We start from the raw sequence: 23,785 nt of genomic DNA on the forward strand, positions 1-23,785 counted from the left end.
ACTTTAGACCTTGGACAGCGCTAGATTACTGCCAGTAAATTATCTGAATGTTAATCTTTTTTTCCCCTCATTGTTTTGTTCCAAAAAAAAACATTAAAAAAACAACAACAAAAAAACGCCAGTTAATATTCTTTTATTTCTTAATGTGTCAAAATCTGGTGAATGACTTTAATCCACCAGAGGACACGGTGAAACACTTTCACGATTTCACGGTCCTCGGGCGATGTGTGAAAATCTCAGATTTGATCACGGAGTGACAGAGGACAGACAGACACGTGTGTAAATACAACTGATGGTGGGGTGCTAATCTGCCCCTCGAAACGCGTCCCGTTCACTCCGCGCTCTGACCACGGGAGGAGTGACGGTGCTCCCGAGCTCTCCGTGGAGCACATTTCCATTTTCCGAGCTGCCACTCAAACACGCCGAGGCTCCGCGGAGAGGAGGGGACGGGCAGGACGCTCCTGTAGCCATTCATCGGTCCGCCGAGGAGCCGCGCTCCGCCGCCCGGACCGCCCGCGTGCCCCCGCCTGCCAGCCAGCCAGCCGGAGCGGAGGCGCGAGACTCACACCGCGAGCGTCGGTCATTCGGCGGCGGACGTGAACGAGAAGGGGGAGAGGGAGGTAGAGGAGGAGGAGGAGGGGGCCGAGCGGAGGAAAAAGAGCCCGTCTCTCAGAGTTACTACCCGGTGTGCATGTAAAGAAGCAGACGAGGAGTCTCTCATTTCCAGTTCCTGACAGGACGCGTTTTCCCGGTGAGTGAGGATAGTTTATCAGTTGAAGCTACAGCAGCCGTGTCGGCTCTCCGTGTCTCTATTAACCGGTTGTTTAGGATGTAGCCTGTTTTATTTTAAACGCCCCCCACCCTCTAAAAAGTCTTCATGGAGGCTCGGGGTTTGGCATCCCTGCGTTTCCTTTTCTCTTACCAAACACAGCAGCAGCTTTCAGCTCACTCTCTAAAAGGACAGCAATGTTTGGAGCTAATGAAATGTAGCCTGGAAGATACGCACCGCCCGGGCCGTGGGATTTTTTTTCTTTTTTCTATTTTTTTTCTATTTTTTTTTAATCGAGGTGTGTGTGAATGTGTGCTTCCTCCCACTCCGTACCCCCCTGGAGAAGAGAAGAAGGGGAAGAAAAGCGTTTCCTCTCCGCTTTTAGGTGGACAAGTCGCTCTTGAAACACGACCAAGGTCTATTTTAGAGGATAGACACCGGCCTCAATTGAGCTTTAACAGTGTCTCCCAGCCATCCCGTTGTCATGGTTACTGGCTCGAGGAGGCTGGGAGAACATGGCTGTCTAGCGCTGTGGTCTCCCTTTCTCTGTCACACACACACACACACACACACACACACATACGGGGACACATACTGGGAGAGAGACAGGCGAGAGAGTAGGATAATAACCCCAGTCCTGTTCGTGTTTGTTTAAGTCCGTGTATTTAGGAACATGTTTAAAAACCTTTGGCGAATGCACTCTAAAAACTACTGGGCTAAAAACAACACTGATTACTTCGCAAACCCAGACCTGGATTTAGAACAGAGGTGGACTTCAAGTGTCACAATATTTTGTGGTTCTGTTGTGATAATGATAAAAGTGAGCATACAAATTGTTTATTATTTATTTTTTAGGTAAGTGTATCAATGTGACTGCATGACACAGCAGTAATATCCCCACATATGCTACACTGCTCTAGAAAGACATTCCTATACATGTATAATACGCTGCTTTAGAACTCCAGTCACATAAAGACATGATTTATATCACTAAACTGCTCACTGCATTTAGGCATATGTTCTAATTTACTGGTAGTTGTTTCTGCTACAACAGTAAGGACAGTCTTTTAAAAAAAAACTTCCATTAATTAGAATTTATCGTGACAATAATGAATCAAGATTCTTATAATCACAAGAAATTTATCACATTAAATGAAACGATAAATGCTAACCCCTAATATCGTAGCTATGGACTAGTCAGGTCCCTGCTGGATTTGAGTTGTTCCTCTCAGTTCATCCTTGTTTGAATCTGAATGGAAATTAAGTTTATTATTTAACTGATTCAGTCAAAACAAAGAAAGTTGTTAAAACACAATTGCAAGAAAACTAATAAATAATTCGAGGTTGTTAGCCTGGACCAACTCCTCATCCTCAGCAGGGTTCTGGAGGCTGCATGGGAGTTCGCTCGTGGACTTGGACAAGGTGCTCGACTGCATCGCTCTGGGAATCCTGTGGGAGGTGCTTGCCTATAGAGTGGGCCCTTTGAAAGGTCCCAGTTCAACCAGTGTCAGAGCTTCAGCCCATAACGTTTATGGACAGAATTTCTAGCAGAACAGGACCCATTTTGGTGGCCTTCGGATGGGGTTTTTGCTTTGTGCAGGAAACAGTTCTGTTGGCTTCATGAAACCGGGGTCTCCAGTTTTCACAGGAGCGGTTCGCAGCCAAATGTGAAGCGGCTGGGATGAGAATCAGGAACTCCAGGGTCTTGAGTCTTAGAAGGGTATGGTCCTTCCCCAAGTATCTTGGGATCTTGTTCACGAATGAGGGAAAAATGGAGCTGGAGATTGGTAGTCGGATTGGCGCGGTGTCTGCAGAGAAGTGAGCGCTTTAGTCAATCCTCATGTCTACTCTCATCTATGGTCACGAGTTCTGGGTAGTGACCAAAAGAATGACGTCACAGGTACAAGTGGGTGGTGTCTGGGCTCTTCCTTAGATAGGATGAGAAGCTCCATTATGGAGGAGGGACTCAGAGTAGAGCCGTTGCTTCTCCATGTCAAGAGGAGCCAGTTAAAGTGGCTCTGGCATCTGGTTGGGATGCCTCATGGACACCTTTGACACATCCTGGCATGTCCCACTGGGAGGAGACCCAGGGAAAGACCCAGAGGAAGACCCAGGGAGGGAGGGACTATGTTACTCAGCTGGTCTGGGAACGCCTTGGGATGCCCCAGGAGGAGTTGGGTCCAAGTGGCTGGGGAGAGGGAAGTCTGGGTTGCTCTACTTAGGCTGTTGCTACTCCAACTCAATCCTGGATTAAGCAGAAGAATATCAAAACTACTGAAATAGCATCAATACTACAGAAATAGTTACTTAATTTTTTTCAAGTATTTTTTTTATTCTAACACTGATATTCCAAAAAATTAGACAAAGTTAAACCACTTACCTGCCAAATTGAACCGTTACACTTTTCCATGTTCATGTAATAAGAAATTTCAAAGGATACACAGCAGAAGTCCAAAACGTCGCATTTGTGTTTGCATATATTCAGATACAAGCAGTGAAAGAGACAAGATGCGAGTGGACAGTTGACCTTGATGGCCTGGAAGTGACACATTGGGGTGGAGCTGAGCGACTGTTAACGCTCCAATAGGCTTGCAGAGTCAGACGGAGGCGGTGTGCTGGTGCTGTGTGGCCGGTTAAGCAGACACAGACCATAGGAAAACACCCTGGACTGTTCCCAAGTTCATTGCTCCTTGCTTTCCTGTCTCAGGCTCACAAGTAGGAAATGATGAAATGCTTTACTTCCCCTCTGCACCTGCACCAGTATTTCTAAAGGTGACACTATATCTGCATTGTGTGTACATGTGTGTGCGTGTGTACTCGTTTATGTTACCTATAGACCAACCATCCAAAGATTGATGGGTCTTGGAATTGAGGTTTGGTTCATATACAGTTAAAGAAATGAATGGAAGTCAATTCAAAGGCCTCATGTGAGTAGAAATGCAGATGTGTGTGTGTGTGTTTTTAAGCATTTCTCATTTTGTTTGGCCCATTTTTCCAACGAGTACTACATTACGAAGACCTGCTGCTCCTTATGTGCTGTTTTGGGGTTAGCGGTTAGGTGTGGGGTTAGGGTCAGAGTGAGGCTATAGGAATCAATGAAAGATGTGTGGGAGTCAATTTATTCAATGAAAAATTATGTTTAAGACTATCAGAAAGTTGAACGTACCTGTCAAGTGAGAGGAAAATGATACACAGTTTTATATTTAATTTTTTTTTTTTTTTTTTTTTTTTTACAAATAAATATCTGAAAAGCATAGCTTGCATTTATATGCAGGAGCAACTTGAGATGAGATGTTTACAGGAAGCCATTTTGGAGATTGCTTCTTTTCCACCATCACCTAAATGTCCTAATAAATGCACTCAAAAGCGCCACCTGGCATGTAATTAAAGCCACTACATGACTAATAAATGGCCCTGAAAAAGCGCCACCTGGTGTTTAATAAGTTTTGCCACCAAACAATAATTAATCACCTGGTGTTGCTTAAGAAACACCTGAGGTGCAGTTCTTAACTCTGCCCTCCAATTTTGACAGCCAGTTGGTTTGAACAGCTTTGTAAGATTGATAGTAGTAACGTGCAAAAGTTTTAAACCAACACAAGTTTATTTTTAATTCAGATTGAAAGTTTCATCCATAATAGCTAAGAACGTCAAACCAAAACATGAAGAAACCAGTTGAATATCCAGATATGTCCTGTTAGATTATGCATACAAGCACAGATTATTGAACAGTAACAATCTGTGCCTTTTGTGACATAAAGAGAGCTTTTCTTTTGAAAAATGAAGTACTTACAGCTGCTGTTCTGACTTTTTTCTAATTAAAGTTGAGAAAATAATTATAGCAGCCATATAACAGCGCTCTTTTTCTGTAATTGAATCCAAGCATAAATCCAATTGTTCTGTGCAGTCCTCAGAGGTATTTCAGAGAACATTAGAGAACAAACGGCATCGTGAAGACCAAGGAGCACAGCAGACAGCCCAGGGAGAAAGTTCTGGAGACGTTTAAAGCAAGTTTATGTTTATAAAACAATGTCTCACAGAGCTTGGTTCAATCCATCATCCTAAAAGGGATGATGGATTGAAACTGAAAGACTCGATTCACCTACAGCTGATAATCATACGACTTTCACTGATATTATTCCATATCGCATGTTTTCCTGTTGTCCTGCGGTCCCGGCTAAATGTCCGTGTCTCGATGCACAAAGTTGGTAGAGGCTTACCCCAAAAGACTTGCAGCTGCGACTGCAGTGAAACGTGTTTCTTCAAGGTCTTATTAACTCAGAGGAGTTGGATAGAAATTAATACCACACAGCTGTCATATTTTTCTTGTAAGAAATTTGGAAACCTATGCATCTTTTTCCTCCCTCTATTTTGGTACCAAAAATAACTACAGAACACATAATTTTTAGCTGTAACACGACAAAATGTGAAAAACTCAAAGGGGTATGAATAATCTAGTTAGCCACTGTGGAGGGATACAAAAAGGGAAGCACACTGGAGGTTTTGATTTGGTGTCTTTAGTATGCAGAGCTTATATTACCAATCATTTCACCTGGCAGCTTCATAAATTAATTTTGACAGCTAATTACTTCCTTATAGAAAGTATTTAGAGAGTCATCCTGGTGGGTCTTTGGGTTTACAGTGGCTGTTGTGATATCAGTAGCAACACTTGACCCGACAGACGTTCGCTGTGGTTGCTTACATTTTTAATTTCCCCACCAAAACCATGTGGTATTAGCCACTTTTCATTGTTTTCTGTTTGTTGGCTATGAAATACGTTTTTTGTTTTTTTTTAAATAAATAAATAAAATCATCTCGATGTTGGTGAGTGCACTGAAGCACTGGCGCAGTGCTCATCGCACCTTTTGTTTTTGCTGCATTTTAGAAAGAAACTGAGTGAGCAACACAGCAGAAACAAAAGAGCTACACGCAAACGTTTGTGTTTGGACTGTATGTGGGCAGCACTCTGAATGTAATGAGGTCAGACAGGTTGAATGTGGTCAATTGGTGGCGAACACTTCAACCCACGAAGAGATACTACAATGATGTTTAGTAAAACTAGAACAGATAGATAGATAGATAGATAGATAGATAGAGATTAAGGATTAAGGAGATTAAGTCTTTATAGAGCAAAACATGATTTTCTCAAACGCCATGTTTAGGCTGTAATTTGCTGTAACATTGCATTGTGTCAAATTTGCTGCTTCTGGATTTTATCCTGTTTGTCTCATTTGCTAAACTCTCTGGGAATCCAGGATAATCCCCATCCACTGCATCACCTGCCAGCCAGTAACATCTGACTCCAGCATACTCCCCATAGTGCCCTGCTTAAAGGCACTATAAACTCGTTTTTTTTGTGTTTTTTTTATTGGTGTAATAAATATTAAGTGGAACATTCCTGAACAGTTACACAGAAGATGGTCTTTTATTGTGTGTTTTTCATTTGGGAATGGCAAGATTTCTTTTTGGAGTTGCCCTCATTAGACTAAGTATTGTTGCATTTCCAGGAATCGCACTTCGTAATTATGCAGTAGTGTGATTTTCATCAGCAGCATCTGTTTTGAACCGTAGCATCATCTCATAATGTAGTGACTTTTTATAAGGAACGGGCTCATTCGTTCAACTGGATCCACGTCCTCCGTTCAGCTCCAATTAAAATTACGCACCAGTTTTATTGGTGAAATCTGATGTAGATTCAGAATCGCTGTGTCTTGAGAGTGCAGTGCCCTGTGGTGCTGCTGGCCACCTGGTTACAAACTCAGCCCTTCAACAAACTGTGTTCTGCACATCATGCTGACCTCATTATGACTTCTAGCATCTTAGTTGCTACATCGTACATCACAAATGGGTTAAAGGCAGTGAAAGTCCATCCAAATGTCCAAATAATAAGTGAATGAATGGTTTTTAGAGATGGTATTTATTGCACATACAGATATTGAGATGTCTGATTGGAAATCAATATATTGAGCAGTTAGGTATTACTAGATATTTTAATTTCACAATCAATATTCCAACCCTGTTCAGTCAGCATACAACTATTACTGTCTCCCTTTGGTTGTACACAATATACCAACCTGAACATTTAAAAAAATTGCAAACACTTTTAATAGAAATCATGTATTGTGGTGATGACTAGAAGATTTGAAAACTAGTTTAGCAAAACAGTAAATGGTGGAATATTTACCATTTTGAACAAATGAAACAGAACTGGTTTGTGATTTTAGGGGAGCTGTGACCACTGGACCACCGAATGGATCTTATATTTTGGACGAAGTTGAAAACATGTTGAATTATTTCTTCTTAAAATCTACCCATAATATTAGCTTTGCTAGACTCTGGATCACTTTGACCCTTTTTCTCAATAATTGGTACCCTGATATTGTCAATATCATTTATTCTCTTTCTACTTTCATTTTCTACCTGTTCCAGTCACATAATTGTGTACTTAAACAATGGTGTAGGAGTTTATCTTTTGTTATTGTTGATGAAATTTTATTCGAACATGATACAAATATAAAAATAAAATAGTGCACAGTAACAAGAAGTGCATAAGAAAGAAGAGAAAATACAGATTTTTTTGTTTCAGTTAACATATCATGCTCAAAATGGGGTAGGAAGAAGTGAGAACTTATAAACTCCTACCCCCTAAACACTTGAAACTTTAGAGTCCTACTGTCATTAAAAAAATCAAAATCAAAGTGGCAGTCAGAAGTAACAGTTACTAATAATTACCTATACATTTTCCCATTTTATGCTGGTTTGTCTTTCTAAACCCTTACACCAAGTTATCTGCAATACACACCTTATTGCTTTCTATCACCCGTATGTGTATCTATTGAAAATTACCTCTTTGTAATTTCTTTTGAATTGTGTTAAACTATTGCTTTGTTTTAAATCTTCATGTAACTTGTTCCATAACTTTACGCCTTTAATTGAAATACAGAAGCTTTTTCTTGTTGTTCTAAAATTGCGGATCTTGAAGTTTGAGTGACCCCTTAAGTTATACCCCCCTTCTCTTTCAGAAAACGTGCTCTGTATGTGCTCAGGTAACAACTTTTTAGATACTTTGAACATAAATTGAGCCATTTTAAATTCTACAAGCTCGTCAAATTTGAGAATTCTGGATTTTATGAAGAGCGGGTTTGTATGCTCATAATAACCGACATTATGGATGATTCTAATGGCTCGTTTCTGTAGGACGGTTACCGGATGTAAAGAGCTCTTGTAATTAACTCCCCACACTTCACAGCAATATGATAGATATGGTAAAATCAGAGAGTTATATAGAATATGAAGTGATTTAGCATTCAATACATGTCTAGCTCTAGCCAATATGGATATACTTCTACTGAGTTTACTCTGTAAATGTTTAATATGAGGTTTCCAACTGATTTTGTCATCTATTATTAAACCGAGGAACTTATTAGCAAAAACCCTTTCTAGAGTTACGTCCTCTATTTGAACTTGGATTTCAGTATTTTTATAACAGTTCCCAAAGACCATGATTTTCGTCTTGTCCAAATTTAGGGATAATTTGTTATGGTCAAACCATATCTTTAACTTACTAATCTCTGAAGTGACTGTTGAGAGAAGATGCTCTAAATTGTCGCCAGAGGCTAGAATATTTGTGTCATCAGCAAATAAGATAAATTTTAATACATTGGACACTTTACTGATATCATTTATATAAAGATTAAATAAAACTGGTCCCAATACTGATCCTTGTGGTACTCCACAGACAGTCTCCTGCCAATCAGATTCCACATCTCCCAATTTCACAAATTGTTTCCGGCTCTTTAAATAACTCCTCATCCAGTCAGAAACTACTCCCCTAATTCCATAGCGTTCTAATTTTTTAAGTAAGATTTCATGATTTATTGTATCAAAAGCTTTCTTTAGATCTATAAATATCCCTACTGCCAGTTTCTTACTATCTGTTGCGTTGGTTATTTCTTCTATTAAGTCAGTTACGGCCAGCGATGTTGACCGGTTTGCTCTGAATCCATATTGACTGCTAATAAGTAGCGAATGTTTTTCTATGAATTGTTCCAGTCTTTTCTTAAAGAGTTTTTCTAGGATTTTAGAAAATTGTGGGAGAAGAGAGACAGGCCTGTAGTTAGTGAAGAGGTGTTTGTTGCCAGTTTTATACATTGGTTTGACCTTAGCTATTTTCATTTTGTTGGGAAATGATCCCGTTTGAAATGATAAATTGCAAATATAAGTTAGTGGTTTAGAGATTCCTTTAATTACTATTTTAATAGTTTTCATGTCCAGATCATCACAGTCAGTGGAAGTCTTATTTTTACAGTTATTCACAATGTCTATGATTTCTTCTTCTAGTACAGGGTTGAGATATAAGGAGCTGGGATTATTCTCAATTAGATATTGCTGAGTTGCAGTTTTTGTAGTCGGTATTTTTTCTGCTAATTGAGGTCCTATATTAACAAAAAATCTATTGAAATTATTGACGACACTTTTCAAATCAGTAATATTCTGTTCATTATCTATAAAATAGTCTGGATAGTTGTTATTGTTAGATTTTCTAATAACTCTATTTAAAATATTCCATGTTTCCTTAATGTTGTTTTTATTCCTATCCAGTAATTTATGATAATAGTCCTTTTTACATGTTTTTATAATATTAGTTAACTTATTTTTATATTTCTTATATTTGTTTTCTGATTCAGACGTTCTATGTTTTAGAAATTCTCTATAAAGTTTGTTTTTCTTTTTACATGCCTTTTGTATTCCTTTTGTGATCCACTGTTCATTTTTTTGATTGCTTTTCCTGTTATATTGTTTGATTGGGCAGTGCTTGTTATATAATATTTTAAATGTTTTTAAAAATTTGTCATATGCTAAATTCACATCATTCATTTTATATATTAATCTCCAATCGTATCGTTGATAACAAAATTGTCCCAGAAATTATTGCGGTAAATGACAATATTGTTGTTTCAAGAACAATTTCAAATACTGTATCGGTAATGGCCTAATAATGTGAGTTTGCGCTCTCAAATACTAATAAAGTTTAATTTTATAAAGAATATTTAACCCTGGAACTGAAATATATTTTAAATGTTCAAAATAAACACAACAACCAAAAACAATAAATGAAATGGAAATGAAAACCACACACACAACAGAAACCATAATTAAATTGTGCTGTGACGTCTCTGTAAGCAAAATTCTCTTTCAAAAAATATTAATCACAAGAAAGGAAATTATCAGCTGATTTTAATTTATCATGTGATTAATTGATTAATTGCTTGTTAAGTATTTCCATAAATATCAGAGGCAGATGGTTTCTTAAATCATCAAACCCTGCGTAAAATTTCACTAAATTCTGGGTTATTATCTGAAAACTTTGCGTTACTCTGCATTTCTATTCATTTTGATCTAATCACCTTCTGGCTTGACAGATTATGACTCTTAACTTATTATTAATTATTATTTATTAGAGTCACATAACCACAAACAGTTACAGAAGACTATATGTAGATTATAGAAAGTTACTTTAGATGGGAGATTAATTAAAGCAGGTGTGAGATGGTCCACCTGGTTGTTATGGTGCAAAATGACCGAAACACGTTTTTCTTTCATTTTGTCCAAATCAAAATGACCAATCTTATTTTACTTTAGTCTAAATATTTGAACACTTCCACATCTTTTTGTTATAAGAGGGTGATTTGCTCCCCAATGTTTCGTTTTTGTTGTTGTTTTTGTCTTGCTTTTTAATGGCCGTCGTGCCTAAATCGACATTAGATTAAATAAACTCTGAAACTCTTCCAGATGAGCTCTGAGATTTTCCCCCGAGCTGCTCTGGTTTCCAAAAGCTTCCAGTTTCATTACTTCTGTAGCGTTGCCTTTCTGCTCCTGCCTGTAGAGACCAGTCATGCTCATCAGCGGGGGATTCTCAGCGGACTGCGGCACGCCGTCTCACAGATCAATAAATTAGAGCACCGTGTGTATGTGTGTGTGTGTGTGTGTGTGTGTGTGTGTGTGGGGGTGTGTGTGTGTGTGTGTGTGTGTGTGTGTCTGGCTCTATTCTTGGAGTAGTGTGTGTACCTCTCTCTGTGTGTTTCTGTTTCAGGAAAAACTACATTGATGGCAGTTTGGCCCTTTGTGCTGCAGCGGGTTCTATGTGTTGTGTGTTGTCCACATGATTGGCAGCTGGTCCAATTCCAATTTAAGGAAATTGATAAGGCTTAAGAGTCTTGGCGTTTGGCTGACAAAAGTAGAAGGAGCAAAGTCCTTCCTGTCTGGCACACAAAGATGCAGACACACAAACACACACACACTCACACACTCCCTCTCACCATCTCTGGCTGCGTTTTCTACTTCCGTCCATGCGGGATGCCTGCGCACATCTGCGCTCTCTCTCTCTCATTTCTGCAGCCAGATTCGTACTTCCTCTTACTTCCACAGCCTTTCTCTCTCTCTCTCTCTAGTTTTTCTTTTCTTTTTTTTCCACCCGGTCGGATAAGTCCTATTTAGCTCAATTAGAGCTAAATGAGAGGCTGAGATGGAGATGAGAAAAAGCAGAGTTAGGCTGTGTGAGATAGCAGCAAACCTAATGTGAAACAGATGAAGAGGGCAGAGTGGGAGGAAAACAGGACGCAGGAGACTCAAAAGAGGGGGAGAGAGACGGAGACAGAGAATTCCCACTTACCGTGTCTGGTTTCATAACCGGTTCACTGTTTCCATTTATGGCGACGTGTCACTGCTCCACTTGTGCATATCTGGGAGTCCGTTTGACTGCATTTTAATACCATGAAAAGCAGCAGAAATGGATGCAGGTTGCTGACGTTTGGCTACAAGCGGTTCATATTAGGGCCCGGAGATATGGACTTGAAGTTTTATCGCGATATTTTGCCGCTCTATTGCGATAACTATAAAAGTGACGATAAGTACTATTTATTACATCTTTTTTAGGTAACTGTGTATGACAGAAATTATAGCCCCACAAACACAAACACTGCAGTTGAAAAACATTCCCATTTGTGATGAGCTTCTTAAAGACACCAGCCACATGAAGAAGTGTGATTTATATCACTCTGTAAATTTATTGGCATTCATTGGTGCTTTCATTGAACAAACAGTGGAGAAAATAGTAAATCTGTCAAACCCAACAATATGGACAGTCAATGGACAATCAATAAATCAAAGTCCTAGAAATTTATCACGATAAATGATAAGCGATATGATAAATGCCCAGCCCTGGCTCACATGCAGTGAAGCTAAGTTGGGGACGTCTTTTGAACACTGAGTACCTGAGTCTGGGATTATGCCGAGCTCATCCTAATGCAGCTTTTGAAGACAGTCAGAAGATACTAATCCATGAATGATTTAGTGCCAGAGACACTTTTAGACTCATTACGCTGAGAGGAACTTTTCTCACTGTGTGAAAATGCAGTTAAGAACGGCAGAGTATGACTTGAAAACGAATGACGCTTCTGCAGATGGCGTCCACTAAAAGCATCTGGTTGCGAAATAAATAAATAAAAGGAGGAGGCTAATCGCTGATTATGGATTCAGGAAGAATTTGAGCAATCTGCCAGAGTGTCCTTTGAGATCAGAGCAGCATCAGTTTGAGAGAGGAGGATTAGAGGACACATTAGCAAGACATAAAAGCTCGTAAGTGTGATGATATCTTTATTCTGTATCTCATCCGTGTTTTTTCATCGGCGTGGCGCCTGAGAAAGCGAAACGTTCCGCTCTTAACTGGGAGCTCGAAATGAGGGAACCGATTTGTTAAATTATTCCAGCCTTCTGCATAATTTGCATCGTCACTTTGCAACTCTGATGAAACATTTAGCGGGTGGGGAGGGGAGCCCTTGGCGACCTCTCATTCAAAGCGATCGCAGCATCAGAGAAGCGAAACCGGTTCACATCATCCGAGCCCTTGCGTATCCCGCCACTGCACGTTTTGGACTTGGAAATGCTAGAAATGCTCCCGAGAGGCCGCAGCGATTTGTTGGCTGGTTGGGAGAGTTTGTTCCAGACGTACCAGATCCCTACCTGCGTCTTCATGCAGCCAGAAAAAAAAAGAAAGACTCGGAGTGGCAGTAAATATTTTACTGCAGTTCTGCTCAGAGTCCTTCGCTGCAGATGAGTCAGCAGAGATGAGAGAGGATCAGGCAGATAGAGTTGCTTCACGGCTCTACTTCAGCCTGTCAGCGGACTGTTGTAATTACAAACACACTGTTCAGTCAAAGTTCAGACGGGGTGTTCTTTGTTTCTACCGTCACAGAAATAAAATTAAAAACAAAACATCCAAAAGAAGTTTAACTTCACTTTTATCTTCACAACATGTTTATTTTTAGAAACATGCTAAATACTAAAAACAATATCAAATGTAGGAGAAATCGACCCGATACAGATACAAAATCTAGATCAGGTATCGGTGACGGTTATTTAGATCTGCTGAGTCTAATTCTATGTTTTAAACTAAACAAATTAACCCTTTATGGCCCAAGTTTCAAATCTCCGCCTGGATATTTTTGCTTATTTTAATTGTATGCAGTTCTTTAAAAGTCCTGTGAGTAAATATATTTGCCCATTTATCCATACAGACTGGTACTTTCAATCTCTAGCAAGTTATTATTGCAATTTACTGTCTATTAAAAGAGTGCCCGTCAGAGTTATCAAATAAATTTGTAATTTAGTATATTTATGGCTGTGGGTAAAACAAAAAAGAAATGTTTGAAATAAATTCAGCTGTTTTTCTGTATCGGATACTAAACCTCAGATATCGGAAGTGAAAAAGTGCATCACTAAATTTTAACAACAGTCATCCCAGTCTTTCCAACTTTTAGCAACTCTGTCGCTATATTTAGCAACTTTTCAGACAAAAACCCCCGACACTTTCTGAAATCGGATGTAGAAGGTCAGACCTTATAAAAATCAGTGATCAGCCAGAAATCTGCAGTCGGTGCACCTCTGGTTAAATGTTAACGGCAAGGTTTCAGACAATAATTTAGGACATTAGCTCCTTTTTAAAAAAAAAAAAAAAAGGCAATTGTGTGAGACATTTTTATGTTTCTGCCAAAGTCCGGCCTTAAATCCAGGCTGTTACAGGAGATGCAAGTTGATGTTCACAGATGCTCTCCATCGTGTCTCACGGGAGCTTGATCTGTTTTCCAAAGAAGAATGGGAAGCATCCAGTGTCTGAATGTACAAAGCTGGTAGACAGATGCCTCAAAAGACTTTCTTCTGCGACTGCAGGGAAATGTTCTACAAAGTATCGCCTGAAGGTGCTTGAATATAAATGGATTCTGCTTTTGACAGGGTTTTATTTGTAAAAGAAAATGTGAAAAGCATTTTTAGTTTTCCCTCCACTTCACAATAATCCACTACTTTATGTTGGTCTGTTACATAAAAAACTCAACAATATTTAGGTGCATTTTATGCAGAAATGTTTTTCTAAACATGTTAAACCACTGTGATCATTATGGAGCTAAATTGGAGCCATAAAGTTTGTTCAAGATAAAAAACCCCAACAAACTTGAATCTGAAAAGTAGTTTTGAAGGTTTTTTTTTTTTCATTTTCATGTTCTCTTTTTTAGTTTCAAAACATTTTTTTAAGTTTTAATTTTTTATTTAAAACTATTTAATTTTTTTGTGTCAAATCTTTATTCAGTTTCTAATGTTTATTTTCAGTTTCTATTTTTTTAAGTTTCATAATTATTTTAGTTTCAAATAGTTTTTTTAGCTTCAGACCTTTTTGACATTCAGATTTTTTTTTAAATTTCAAATCTTTATTCTCAGTTTCTATTTTTTCATTTTCAAAAATATTTCATTTCCAAATAGTTTTTTTTTTCAGCTTCAGATATCCATATTTCAGTTTCAAAACTTTTTTTTTCACTTTCAAATATTTTTTCCAGTTTCAAAACTTTCTTTATGTTGTGAAAAACTTAGTGGCTTTCTTTATCTCCGTGGATCACCTCCGAACAGCCACATGTAGTTTATTCATGTGTTTCTTTTCTCTCTCCTCTCTTTCCTCTTCTGCTCCAGCTGCCTCCCTGGCTGCTGATTTGCAGCGCTGGTCTTTATCTGCAGCCAGAGTGGACTGCTGCGCCGCTCTGAGAAGAGCACCATGACCCAGGAGGGGCAGGCTCTGCCCTCTCCCACCCCACCTGAGAACACTTCGGAGCCCGACACGACCGCAACCACGACCGACCCGCCTGCGGAAACGCACGGCGAGGCAGCGGAGGACAGGCCAGAGGAGAGGCAACAAGAAGAGGAGAGCATAGGAAGAGAGGAGGAGGCACAAAGTGAGGGAGAGGGGAGGGCAGAGGGAAGAGATGAGGGAGAGGAAGAGGAATTAAATAAGGAGGAGGAAGGTTCAACTGAAGAAGAGCATCATCAAAGCAAAAGAGAAGAAGAAGAAAAAAGGGACAATGAAGACATGCAGCTATCTGCAGAGACAGAGGGAACTAAACCTCAACCGACTGAACGGTCAGTGAATGAAACAATGTGTGTTTTATAAATAATCTGGATTGGTGTTAAATGTTTACAGTTTATTAGCAAGTACTTCTAATGTGTGAAGAATTTAAAGGGTCAGTATGGTGTAAAATCAACTTTTTTGAGCTTTGCATCATCTTATAATGTTATTCCTTAATCTAAAACGTACCTGTGCTTTGATTATTTCATGTGCAAAACTGTGCAAAACTCCTGGGTGGACCTAGCTCCGCCTTTGAGGCGGTTTCCAAACTGAGCTTCCACCTCACAGAGCAGCTTCACCCCACGTTTCTCCCACTCAGCTCCTTCAGACTAGCTAGCAGCAATTAGCAAACACCTGATGGAATAGCACATCTGCTGAGCTTCTACTTCTTAAAAACTTTGTTAAAGTGTTCATAGAGGAGCCATGTTGTCTTGACTTCCTGAAGGCAGAGTTTCAGAGATAAGCAGCTTCTTCTTAAAGAGACAGAAGCCCAATTTTAAGGTGCTAAATTACAAAGTGAAATTTCTTTTTATAGACATGTATATATATATATATATATATATATATATATATATATATATATATATATATATATATATATATATACATATACACACACACACACACATATATATATATATATAAAGGCAATTGTGTGAGACATTTTTATGTTTCTGCCAAAGTCCGGCCTTAAATCCAGGCTGTTATAGGAGATGCAAGTCAATGTTCACAGATGCTCTACATCGTGTCTGATGGGAGCTAGCTTTTATATATATATATATATATATATATATATATATATATATATATATATATATATATATATATATATATATATATATATATATATATATATATATATATTATAACAACTGAAGGTAACATAGTTGCTTGATAAAATGGCACTATGTGCCTGGAAAACACATTACTCTACCCCTTTAATGTTGCTGTTTCCTCAGAAATCCTCTTGTGGCTGATCTTTTTATTGGAAATATTTTTTCTTCAAGAGGTGTTCTCTATGTGTTTTCCTCACACATTATTAACCTGAACTGCTTCACTCACTGTTTCTAACAGAAAAGCTCCAGCCAGTTGAGAAAACAATATAAAAAAACTGACTTAGCTTAAAAGCACTCGTCTTGAAAAGACAAAGATTAGGAATCTGTAGATGAAAAAGGTGAAATAGGAATTATACTTGTTAAGGTTCTTGTTGAATAAATTTGAAATAAACAAGATAGCACAGCAATGGCAAAACAGAGTTGAGATGTTTTTGTGTTGTTTTATGTGCAGTTCTGGTCAGATGTTTACATGCATTCAGTTTAAATTTCATCTGAGTATTGAAGTTGTAAAGATGCATTTGAGCCCTTTAATCTTCAAAAGGTTTACAAAACCAAAAAGTTTGAATTTATTCATAAGGATTTTCTCTCATCCAGACCACTTTAAAATTATATTTTTTGACTCCAACTAATGTGGGGTAAACACAAAAGTATTAAAATCGTCAAAGTTATTCACAGTTAGGATCTGTAATGTCTTATAACTACAAAACTTGTGGTTTCTCTGTGGCTTGCCAAGAAACATTTACAGTGGATTTTGCCAAATCCACATTAAATTAATTTTTTCCCCCAAACTCTCTTTTTTTTGGGATTAGAACTGAAGTTAATTATTCCATAATCATTTCACTTAGAAAATAAGAAGAGCCCAAATGATCAAATTAATATGAGATGACATCAAATATTATCAAATATTGTATCTATCTCTGACCAAGCTTGTCGCAACAAGCAATAAATCAGTTATGATGGATTAAAACGAGCTCGATAATTTATGTTTGCATGATTTATCGTTTCTTTTCTCTCTTTCTACCAAAAATTGGATGATAAAAGTCTTCATTCTGGTGCTTTGGTCTCAACTCGACCTTTTGTCTTTGAAGGACGATTTTGTTTACAGAAACTTCATGATTGATTTTATTTTTTGTTTCTGTCGTTTTGTTTATTTATGTTGGATATTTAAAATGTCTTCCACTATTAAATGTTAATTAGAATGTAAAGTTTGTTGATCTTTGAGAATGTGTTTATGCGTTATTATGCCATTATATGACTTGAATGGTCTCAAAACAATAATATTATCGTTTATCGTAAATAACTTCTGGAACAATTTATCCTCCAGCGAAATCTGCTAACGTGACAGACCTTCTTCTCACCAGAACTGTAAATTTATCTTTCATAAAACAAACTGTATTCCTAATTCATGAGCAACACAGTAGAATATTTTTATTTTAAATTACAGCAGTGGCCGCTCAGATGCTAATTCAGACGGATGACATCGTTGTCAGTCATTCGTTTGAAAGTGTGTCAGAATAAAAGAGGTCATCTGAAGATAATTTCTGATTTTCTTTTTGCAGCCTTGAAAACGGTACGAGCGGGAACGATGATGAGGACGGCGAGGAGGACGGCGAGGAGGACGGCGGAGAAGAGAGGGAGGGACGGACCAACCTGGACACTTTCAGCTCCAACTTTGAGACGACTGTAGAGCAGGCCGACACGGAGGTGGAGGACGAGGAGGAGGAAGAAGAGGAAGAGGAGGAGGAGGAGGAAGGAGCCCAGGGAGATGAAGAGGAAACGGAAAACCAGGACACCTTCAGCTCGGCGTTCGAGCAGATCGTAGAGCAGGTTGATGCGCAAGAAGAAGAAGAAGAAGAGAGAGAGTCGGAGAAGGAAGAGAAGGAGAAGGAGAAAAACAAGGTGGTGGACAACAAAGATGGCTTCAGCTCCACGTTCGAGCGCATCGTGGAGTCCGCCCTGCTGAGGGGCGGCACGTGCTACAGCAGCCTCGACTCCCTGGACGTGCTGTCGCTCACGGACGAGACGGACAGCTGCGTCAGCTTCGAGGCGCCGCTGACCCCGCTCATCCAGCAGAGGTCCCTGCTGCAGGGGCCCGAGCCCCTTGAGCTGGAGCTGGCCACGGTTCAGGAGCAGGAAGGGGCCGAGCTCGGAGCCGACGGCCTCGATGACGACGACACGTCCGGGCAGAGCGCGGTGCGTGCAGGCGGAGCGGGCGGCGCCGCGGGGGGGAGTCCGTTAAGGACGACCATACCAGGCAGCAGGTCGGAATTCGCGCTGAGCCAGCCCGGACGCTGGGCTATTCCCAATGGATACCACTCAGACTCCCAGGGAGCCGGGGAGCGCGCCGGAGCCATGGTCAGCTCTGTCAGGTAAGGACGAGGCAGCTGTCACTCTGTAGCGTTCAAAATGTGAAGGTAGAAGGCTAAAGGTTATATTCACGAGTTTACATTTGGCTGCTGCAAACCAGGGCTGGACAATATATCTACATCTATAACACAATAGACACTTGATCAGTATCAATGTATTATTAGCCTGGTGGGCCACCAGGCTTAACTTGCTCCCCTACCAGGCTGAGCATTGTTTGTTTCATTATTAGGTGTTTTTTTTTTATATACAACAGTGACAAAGACGAGTTAAAGAGCGTCTTTGGTGAAACGGTTTTAAGCACAAGGGCAGCATAGTATGGTCAGCATGTGAACACATAGGGGACTGAGGTCAGAGGTCATTTTTATTGGCAGGAACTCTAACCACTGACTGTCTTTACAGAACTAAACACTAACTATAACAGTAAAGTGACAAGTCATGGATAAAAGGTAAAAAAATTGCACACTTTAATTAGGATGAAACAACTGAAGTAGTAAAAAATATATATTTATTTTAATTATATTTTTAATGTTTGCCTTTACTAAGGCTTTCTAATTGATATTCATCTCTGTGCTGGGTTTTAGCTGATGTATTTTTAAAGTTTGGTCACAGTCAGTAGAGCCGCATCAGAACGTTGTGGCAAACTCCCAGTTTCTGCTTTTTATCCAGCAGATTTGAACTGATTCCAGTTTCTCTTGAAGAACTACAATACACAAAGATAAAAGACAGAGAATGATTGTTCCAGCTCTCCTGCCATGAGTGGTTATTAATTACATATATTAGGAACAGCTGTGGCGTCACGCTGCATGTTCAGAGAGGAGTCACACAGGGTTTCACTGTCTCAAACAAAGAGGAAACCTTTTAAATGCTCTGTAGTATCTTTCATTTGCAGTTAATTAGCGTGACTAGCATTAATAAATGTAGATTCTTATATTAATTCAGAGATTTCCAGACCCAACCCAGTATCAATTGATACTGAATGTAGTTCTCTCCGTCTCTTAGAGATGTGGTGTGTTTACTGATCAGTGAAAGATAGGATAGATGAGTTTCCAACTGGGTGAGCCGAAAATCAATTCTCCGTCACCAATAATTAGTGAAAAAAATGTGTTGTGGGAGTTAGTGTTTCTATGTTTGGTGGAGTTGTGTCAAGATGATCAGCAGGCTATGTGCATTAATCAGAGATGTAGAAAAGTCTTTAGTACTCTAATAATATCCTAACTGTGGAAATTTAAGTTGTGTTTTCTGTCTTGTGAGTGTAAAAGTGTTGTCACTGTTTTATTTTTCTACTTTTTGACAAAACTAGAACAATCTTAAGACCATAAAAAGTGATTTTATCAGCCTTCTTTTCTGTTAATGTGATATATGTTTCGTTTTTATCTGCTCTAGTCGGCGCAGCAGACTGGCAAAAGTGTAATTAACGTGTTGTAACCTTGACTCAACCAGCAGGTGGCATTAGTAAAGTGAAACCCTGCAAGTGGGTGCTTAGAGAGAGAAAAACATGTGGGTTGAAGGTGGATATGTGCTCTTCTTTTTTTTAAAAAAAGCAACTAACCTTTCAGTACAGACAGATCAATCTCACTTTTCTTCAAGCAGCTCTTGGAGAAAAGAGCTGCTGCTGAAAGCAGTTCTCTTTTCAGTAAACAAGGAAAATGTAGGTCGACTCCACACATCTTAATATCTTTAATCTTTCTTCTTCTTTGTGTATTCACAGCTGTGCTTTCTGTTGGCAAGTAAAAGTTATATATTGGCTCAATTGTGAAAGGCTTTAATAGTTCAAGTTTGAAAGTAGTTTTCTAAAGCAGGGCTTTTTGATTTTGAAAACAGAGACGTTGGTGACCATCTCATCCTTTTACTGTCTATTTAACCACTTTTCATAAAGGGTATTTGCAAAAATGGTAAGTGGTGCTAAATCGAAATAAAGATTTCCTGTTATGTAAGTTTAGCACGGAGGACCTGCAGAGATACAGTTAGAAATCTAACTGTACTTTCTGAAACTAAAGGTGCTACAATTGCAGGGAGTCTGAAACACTAATCTAAGAATCTGCTGCACCAACATGGAAGCCGGAGGAAACTCCATGATGCAACAAAAGGCGATGACAACATGAAGCACCCGACAAGGAGCAGCAGAGAGAGTAAATGTCAGAGTTAGAATGTTAAGTAATGAAGACCAGCTGTACAGGAACACGCAGACAGACGATGCAAGAACAAACTACATAAAACCGAGGCAGGTTAGCTAAATACAAAATACCCAAAAGGAGGAAAATGGTAGCTAAAAGCACAATGCAAAAGTCTCTAAACCACAATGTTCTTGTATGATGGAGGATCCTTACAGAGAGAAAATCTTTTGAACTGGTTTAACGATTTTCCTCTGCGATCGTAAACTCATCCACTCTGAGCATCGTTTGCAAAGTCCCCATGGGACTGTGGGAATACAGCAGCAGCTTACATTACTTCCTTACATATAATTACCTTAATAGCCCTAAAAGACTCGAGGAAGACGGCGTAGAGCCACCCGGGGTGGGGGTGGCTGTGTGGGGCGGGGAGGGAGGCCCTATAACCAGAACCATATGGGGAAAACCTCGCTGCTTCACTGCGACTTAAGGCCATAGGTCTTCCTGGCTGGCATTTCCACCGTCTCTGAGGCTTGTTTTCCTGCACTGCACGGCTCCTGCAGCTCCAAACGGACCGCAACGGCAAACAGTCCCTCCGACATGATCTGCTTAGCAAACTGTGGGGATTCGCCCGGCGCTCGGCAGCTCTGGCCAACTCCATGCCTCCAGACGCCGGCTCTTCTCTGCTCTCGGGCTCTCGTCTCCGCATCGATCCAGTCCGCAGATGTTGTTCTTTAAGGACGGCCTTGCTTCCTGACCACCAGCGCCAGCCTCAATGAGCTATTGTTTGTGTCATGACATCATCGTCTTCAGCCTCCCCTCTGCCTAGCGGGGTCTCACAGAGCGAATGTGAGCGATTATTGCTCTGTGTGTTGGCCATGCTTTGCCAGACATTTGTGCACTTAAATGTGGAGTGGATACATCTGTTTGGCAGTGTGAAAGGGGAAATATTAAAGATGCTCCACAGCATTCATTTTCACCAGGCACATTGATCCCGGTTCCGCTTTGGTCCTTTTATGGGATTAAATGGAGAGCATTAACAGTTTTTGCCTAAATCAGGGTTAATGTTGTAGGTAGTATTTATTAGAAAATAGTCTCTAAGCCTTGTCGCAATAAGCAGTTAATCAATTAATAAACTGCATAATCAATTAAAATGAGCTTGATGGTTTCCATGGTGATGATTAGTAGGTAATTTTTTGTTTGCAGAGACTTCATAATCCATTTTATTTATGGTTTTGGTTGCATGTGGTTTTAATTTCCGTTACATTGTCATGTTTTATTTATTTTGGGTTTCATAAAATATCCTCCCGTTCCAGAGTTACGTGTTCTGTAGAAAATTAAAGTTTATTGGCCTTTGAGAGGGGAAACTAGCATTATTACACCATTATCAATATATTTCTTGAAAATGGTCTCAAAACACCAATATTATCGTTTATTGCAATAATTCCTGGAACAATTAATCATCCAGTAAAATGTATTATCATGCAGGCCTTTGTGTCTCGTTAGTGCAGATCTGCAATGCATTGACCTCGTTATGAAACCAAAATAGGAGTGAAAATCTTTTACCATCTCACGATTGGATTCCAATTTTTGGGACCACGATTCAATTCAATTTCAAACTGATTTTTGATTCAAAACGATTATTCATAATTATTCCTGCTTCAGTCTATAGATGTGTAAAGGATCCTCATGCTCTACTCCAGTCTGCTTAGCAAAGCAGAACGACATTAAAATGTTTTTCCCTCACTGCTTTCTCCATTGTGTTTTTACAAAGCAGTGACAGAGAGAGCGCCACCTTTCTGTGGATGACAACGTTACAGTTTCCATCCAGAAGTTGACTCTGCTGTAGCGTAGCTGCCGTGTTTCCGAAGTCCTCAATCTTCATTTTGTGAATTTTACCAAGGTAAAGCTCATGTCAGTCTCAGTCTTCTCTTCTGTGAGAAACAAAATAAGTCCAAAATGTTTTCCTTCAACAAAAACGGGGCCGGTTGAATCTCTCTCTCTCTTTCTTTTTTTGTTTTACTTTCCTCTTTATTATCTACGTTTTCATTATGTTTGCAAAACTTTGTCGATATTTCCGTCAATGTCAAAAAAAGCACACTTTCGAATTCCATTAAATAACACAATTAAAATCCTGCGTGAATAAGACTGTTCACGTTACAAACATTAAAAAAACCAAGCTGCTCCATCCTCCTCCTACCTCTTCCTGTCGTCTTCTTTGTCTTTTCTGCCAGTAGTAACAGCCGGTTGTTGATCACATTTTGATACAATCATCTCATCTTGGCGCACAAACCTTTCATGGGAATACATGAGCTTTTTCAAAATCGCCGTGCTTCCATTAAGCAGATTTATTTTCCAATTTGCACAATTTTATGGTCAGTGGCAACGCAGCTACTGTCGTGCGTTCATACGTTCAGGTCCCGTCTCCATGGCGACGTCAGAACGTCCCTGTAGTCACAAAATGGAGGCTGAAAGGCAGCAGACTTGTTTTGTTTTTTAAAATCAAGATTGGAACTTTTTTAATTGATTCTGAATCGTAGTAAATGAGAATCGCAATTCTTATATCAGTGGTGCCCAAAGTGGGTCCTGGAGGGCCGGCATCCTGTGTGTCTCTCCCTGGTTTAACACACCTGGATGAAATGACGGCTCATTAGAGGCCTAAGAAGAACATTGACAAGCTGAAAAGGTTGTTATTGCCACAAGGTAGGACCGACTTTGGACACCCCTGTCTTATATGAACTGATTTTTGGGGTACATCCTTACTTCTAAAAGTAGATTTTGTTTTACTTATTCTTTTATAAATGCCTGTTTATTGTCATCAAATACAGCCTATAATCTCCATCCACATAGTTTTTTGTATTTAAAAGGACATTCTTTAGTTGGATTTTCTTGTAAATGGGTATTATAAGACATCAGTGATGTTTTTTTTAAACGTATGACGTGCACCGTTACAACATTTTGAGCTTCCTTTTCTGTCTCCCTGTTATTCTCACCTTCCATTCATTTCTCCTCTTGAGCCATTTTATCTCATCTAAAATCACCCACACTTGCCCCACTCGTCCAGAAACACACCATCCTCCTCTGTTTATCGCATCCCACTGTTTTCCATTTCCCCTCTCGGTGTTTTTCTTCTGCTGCTTCTTATCCTCCTTTCCTCTCCTCCGTTCTTTTCAGTGACTAGCCACGGTTGCACATCTCGGCTCCCGGAGCGTCACGGACAGCTCGTCTTTCTCACTGCAGGACAGAGCGGCTGTGCGGCAAC

General features: G+C 39.6%; 1 protein-coding gene across 1 annotated transcript in view; it reads left to right on the forward strand.

Annotated features, from left to right (window-relative positions):
- Nucleotides 1-253: 253 nt before the first annotated feature.
- psd2 (pleckstrin and Sec7 domain containing 2) overlaps nucleotides 254-23,785 on the forward strand; it is a 45,454-nt gene continuing 21,922 nt past the window's right edge. Inside the window, exons 1-3 of the mRNA XM_014993165.2 lie at nucleotides 254-751; nucleotides 14,783-15,226; nucleotides 17,608-18,417. Of these exons, the coding sequence (XP_014848651.2) occupies nucleotides 14,865-15,226; nucleotides 17,608-18,417 (1,172 nt within the window). The 5' untranslated portion in view covers nucleotides 254-751; nucleotides 14,783-14,864. The remainder of the gene's footprint in view (nucleotides 752-14,782; nucleotides 15,227-17,607; nucleotides 18,418-23,785) is intronic.

This window comes from Poecilia mexicana, unplaced genomic scaffold (genome assembly GCF_051168715.1).
Source record: "Poecilia mexicana isolate PSO_F unplaced genomic scaffold, ASM5116871v1 scaffold_10, whole genome shotgun sequence".
Classification (NCBI taxonomy): domain Eukaryota; kingdom Metazoa; phylum Chordata; class Actinopteri; order Cyprinodontiformes; family Poeciliidae; genus Poecilia; species Poecilia mexicana.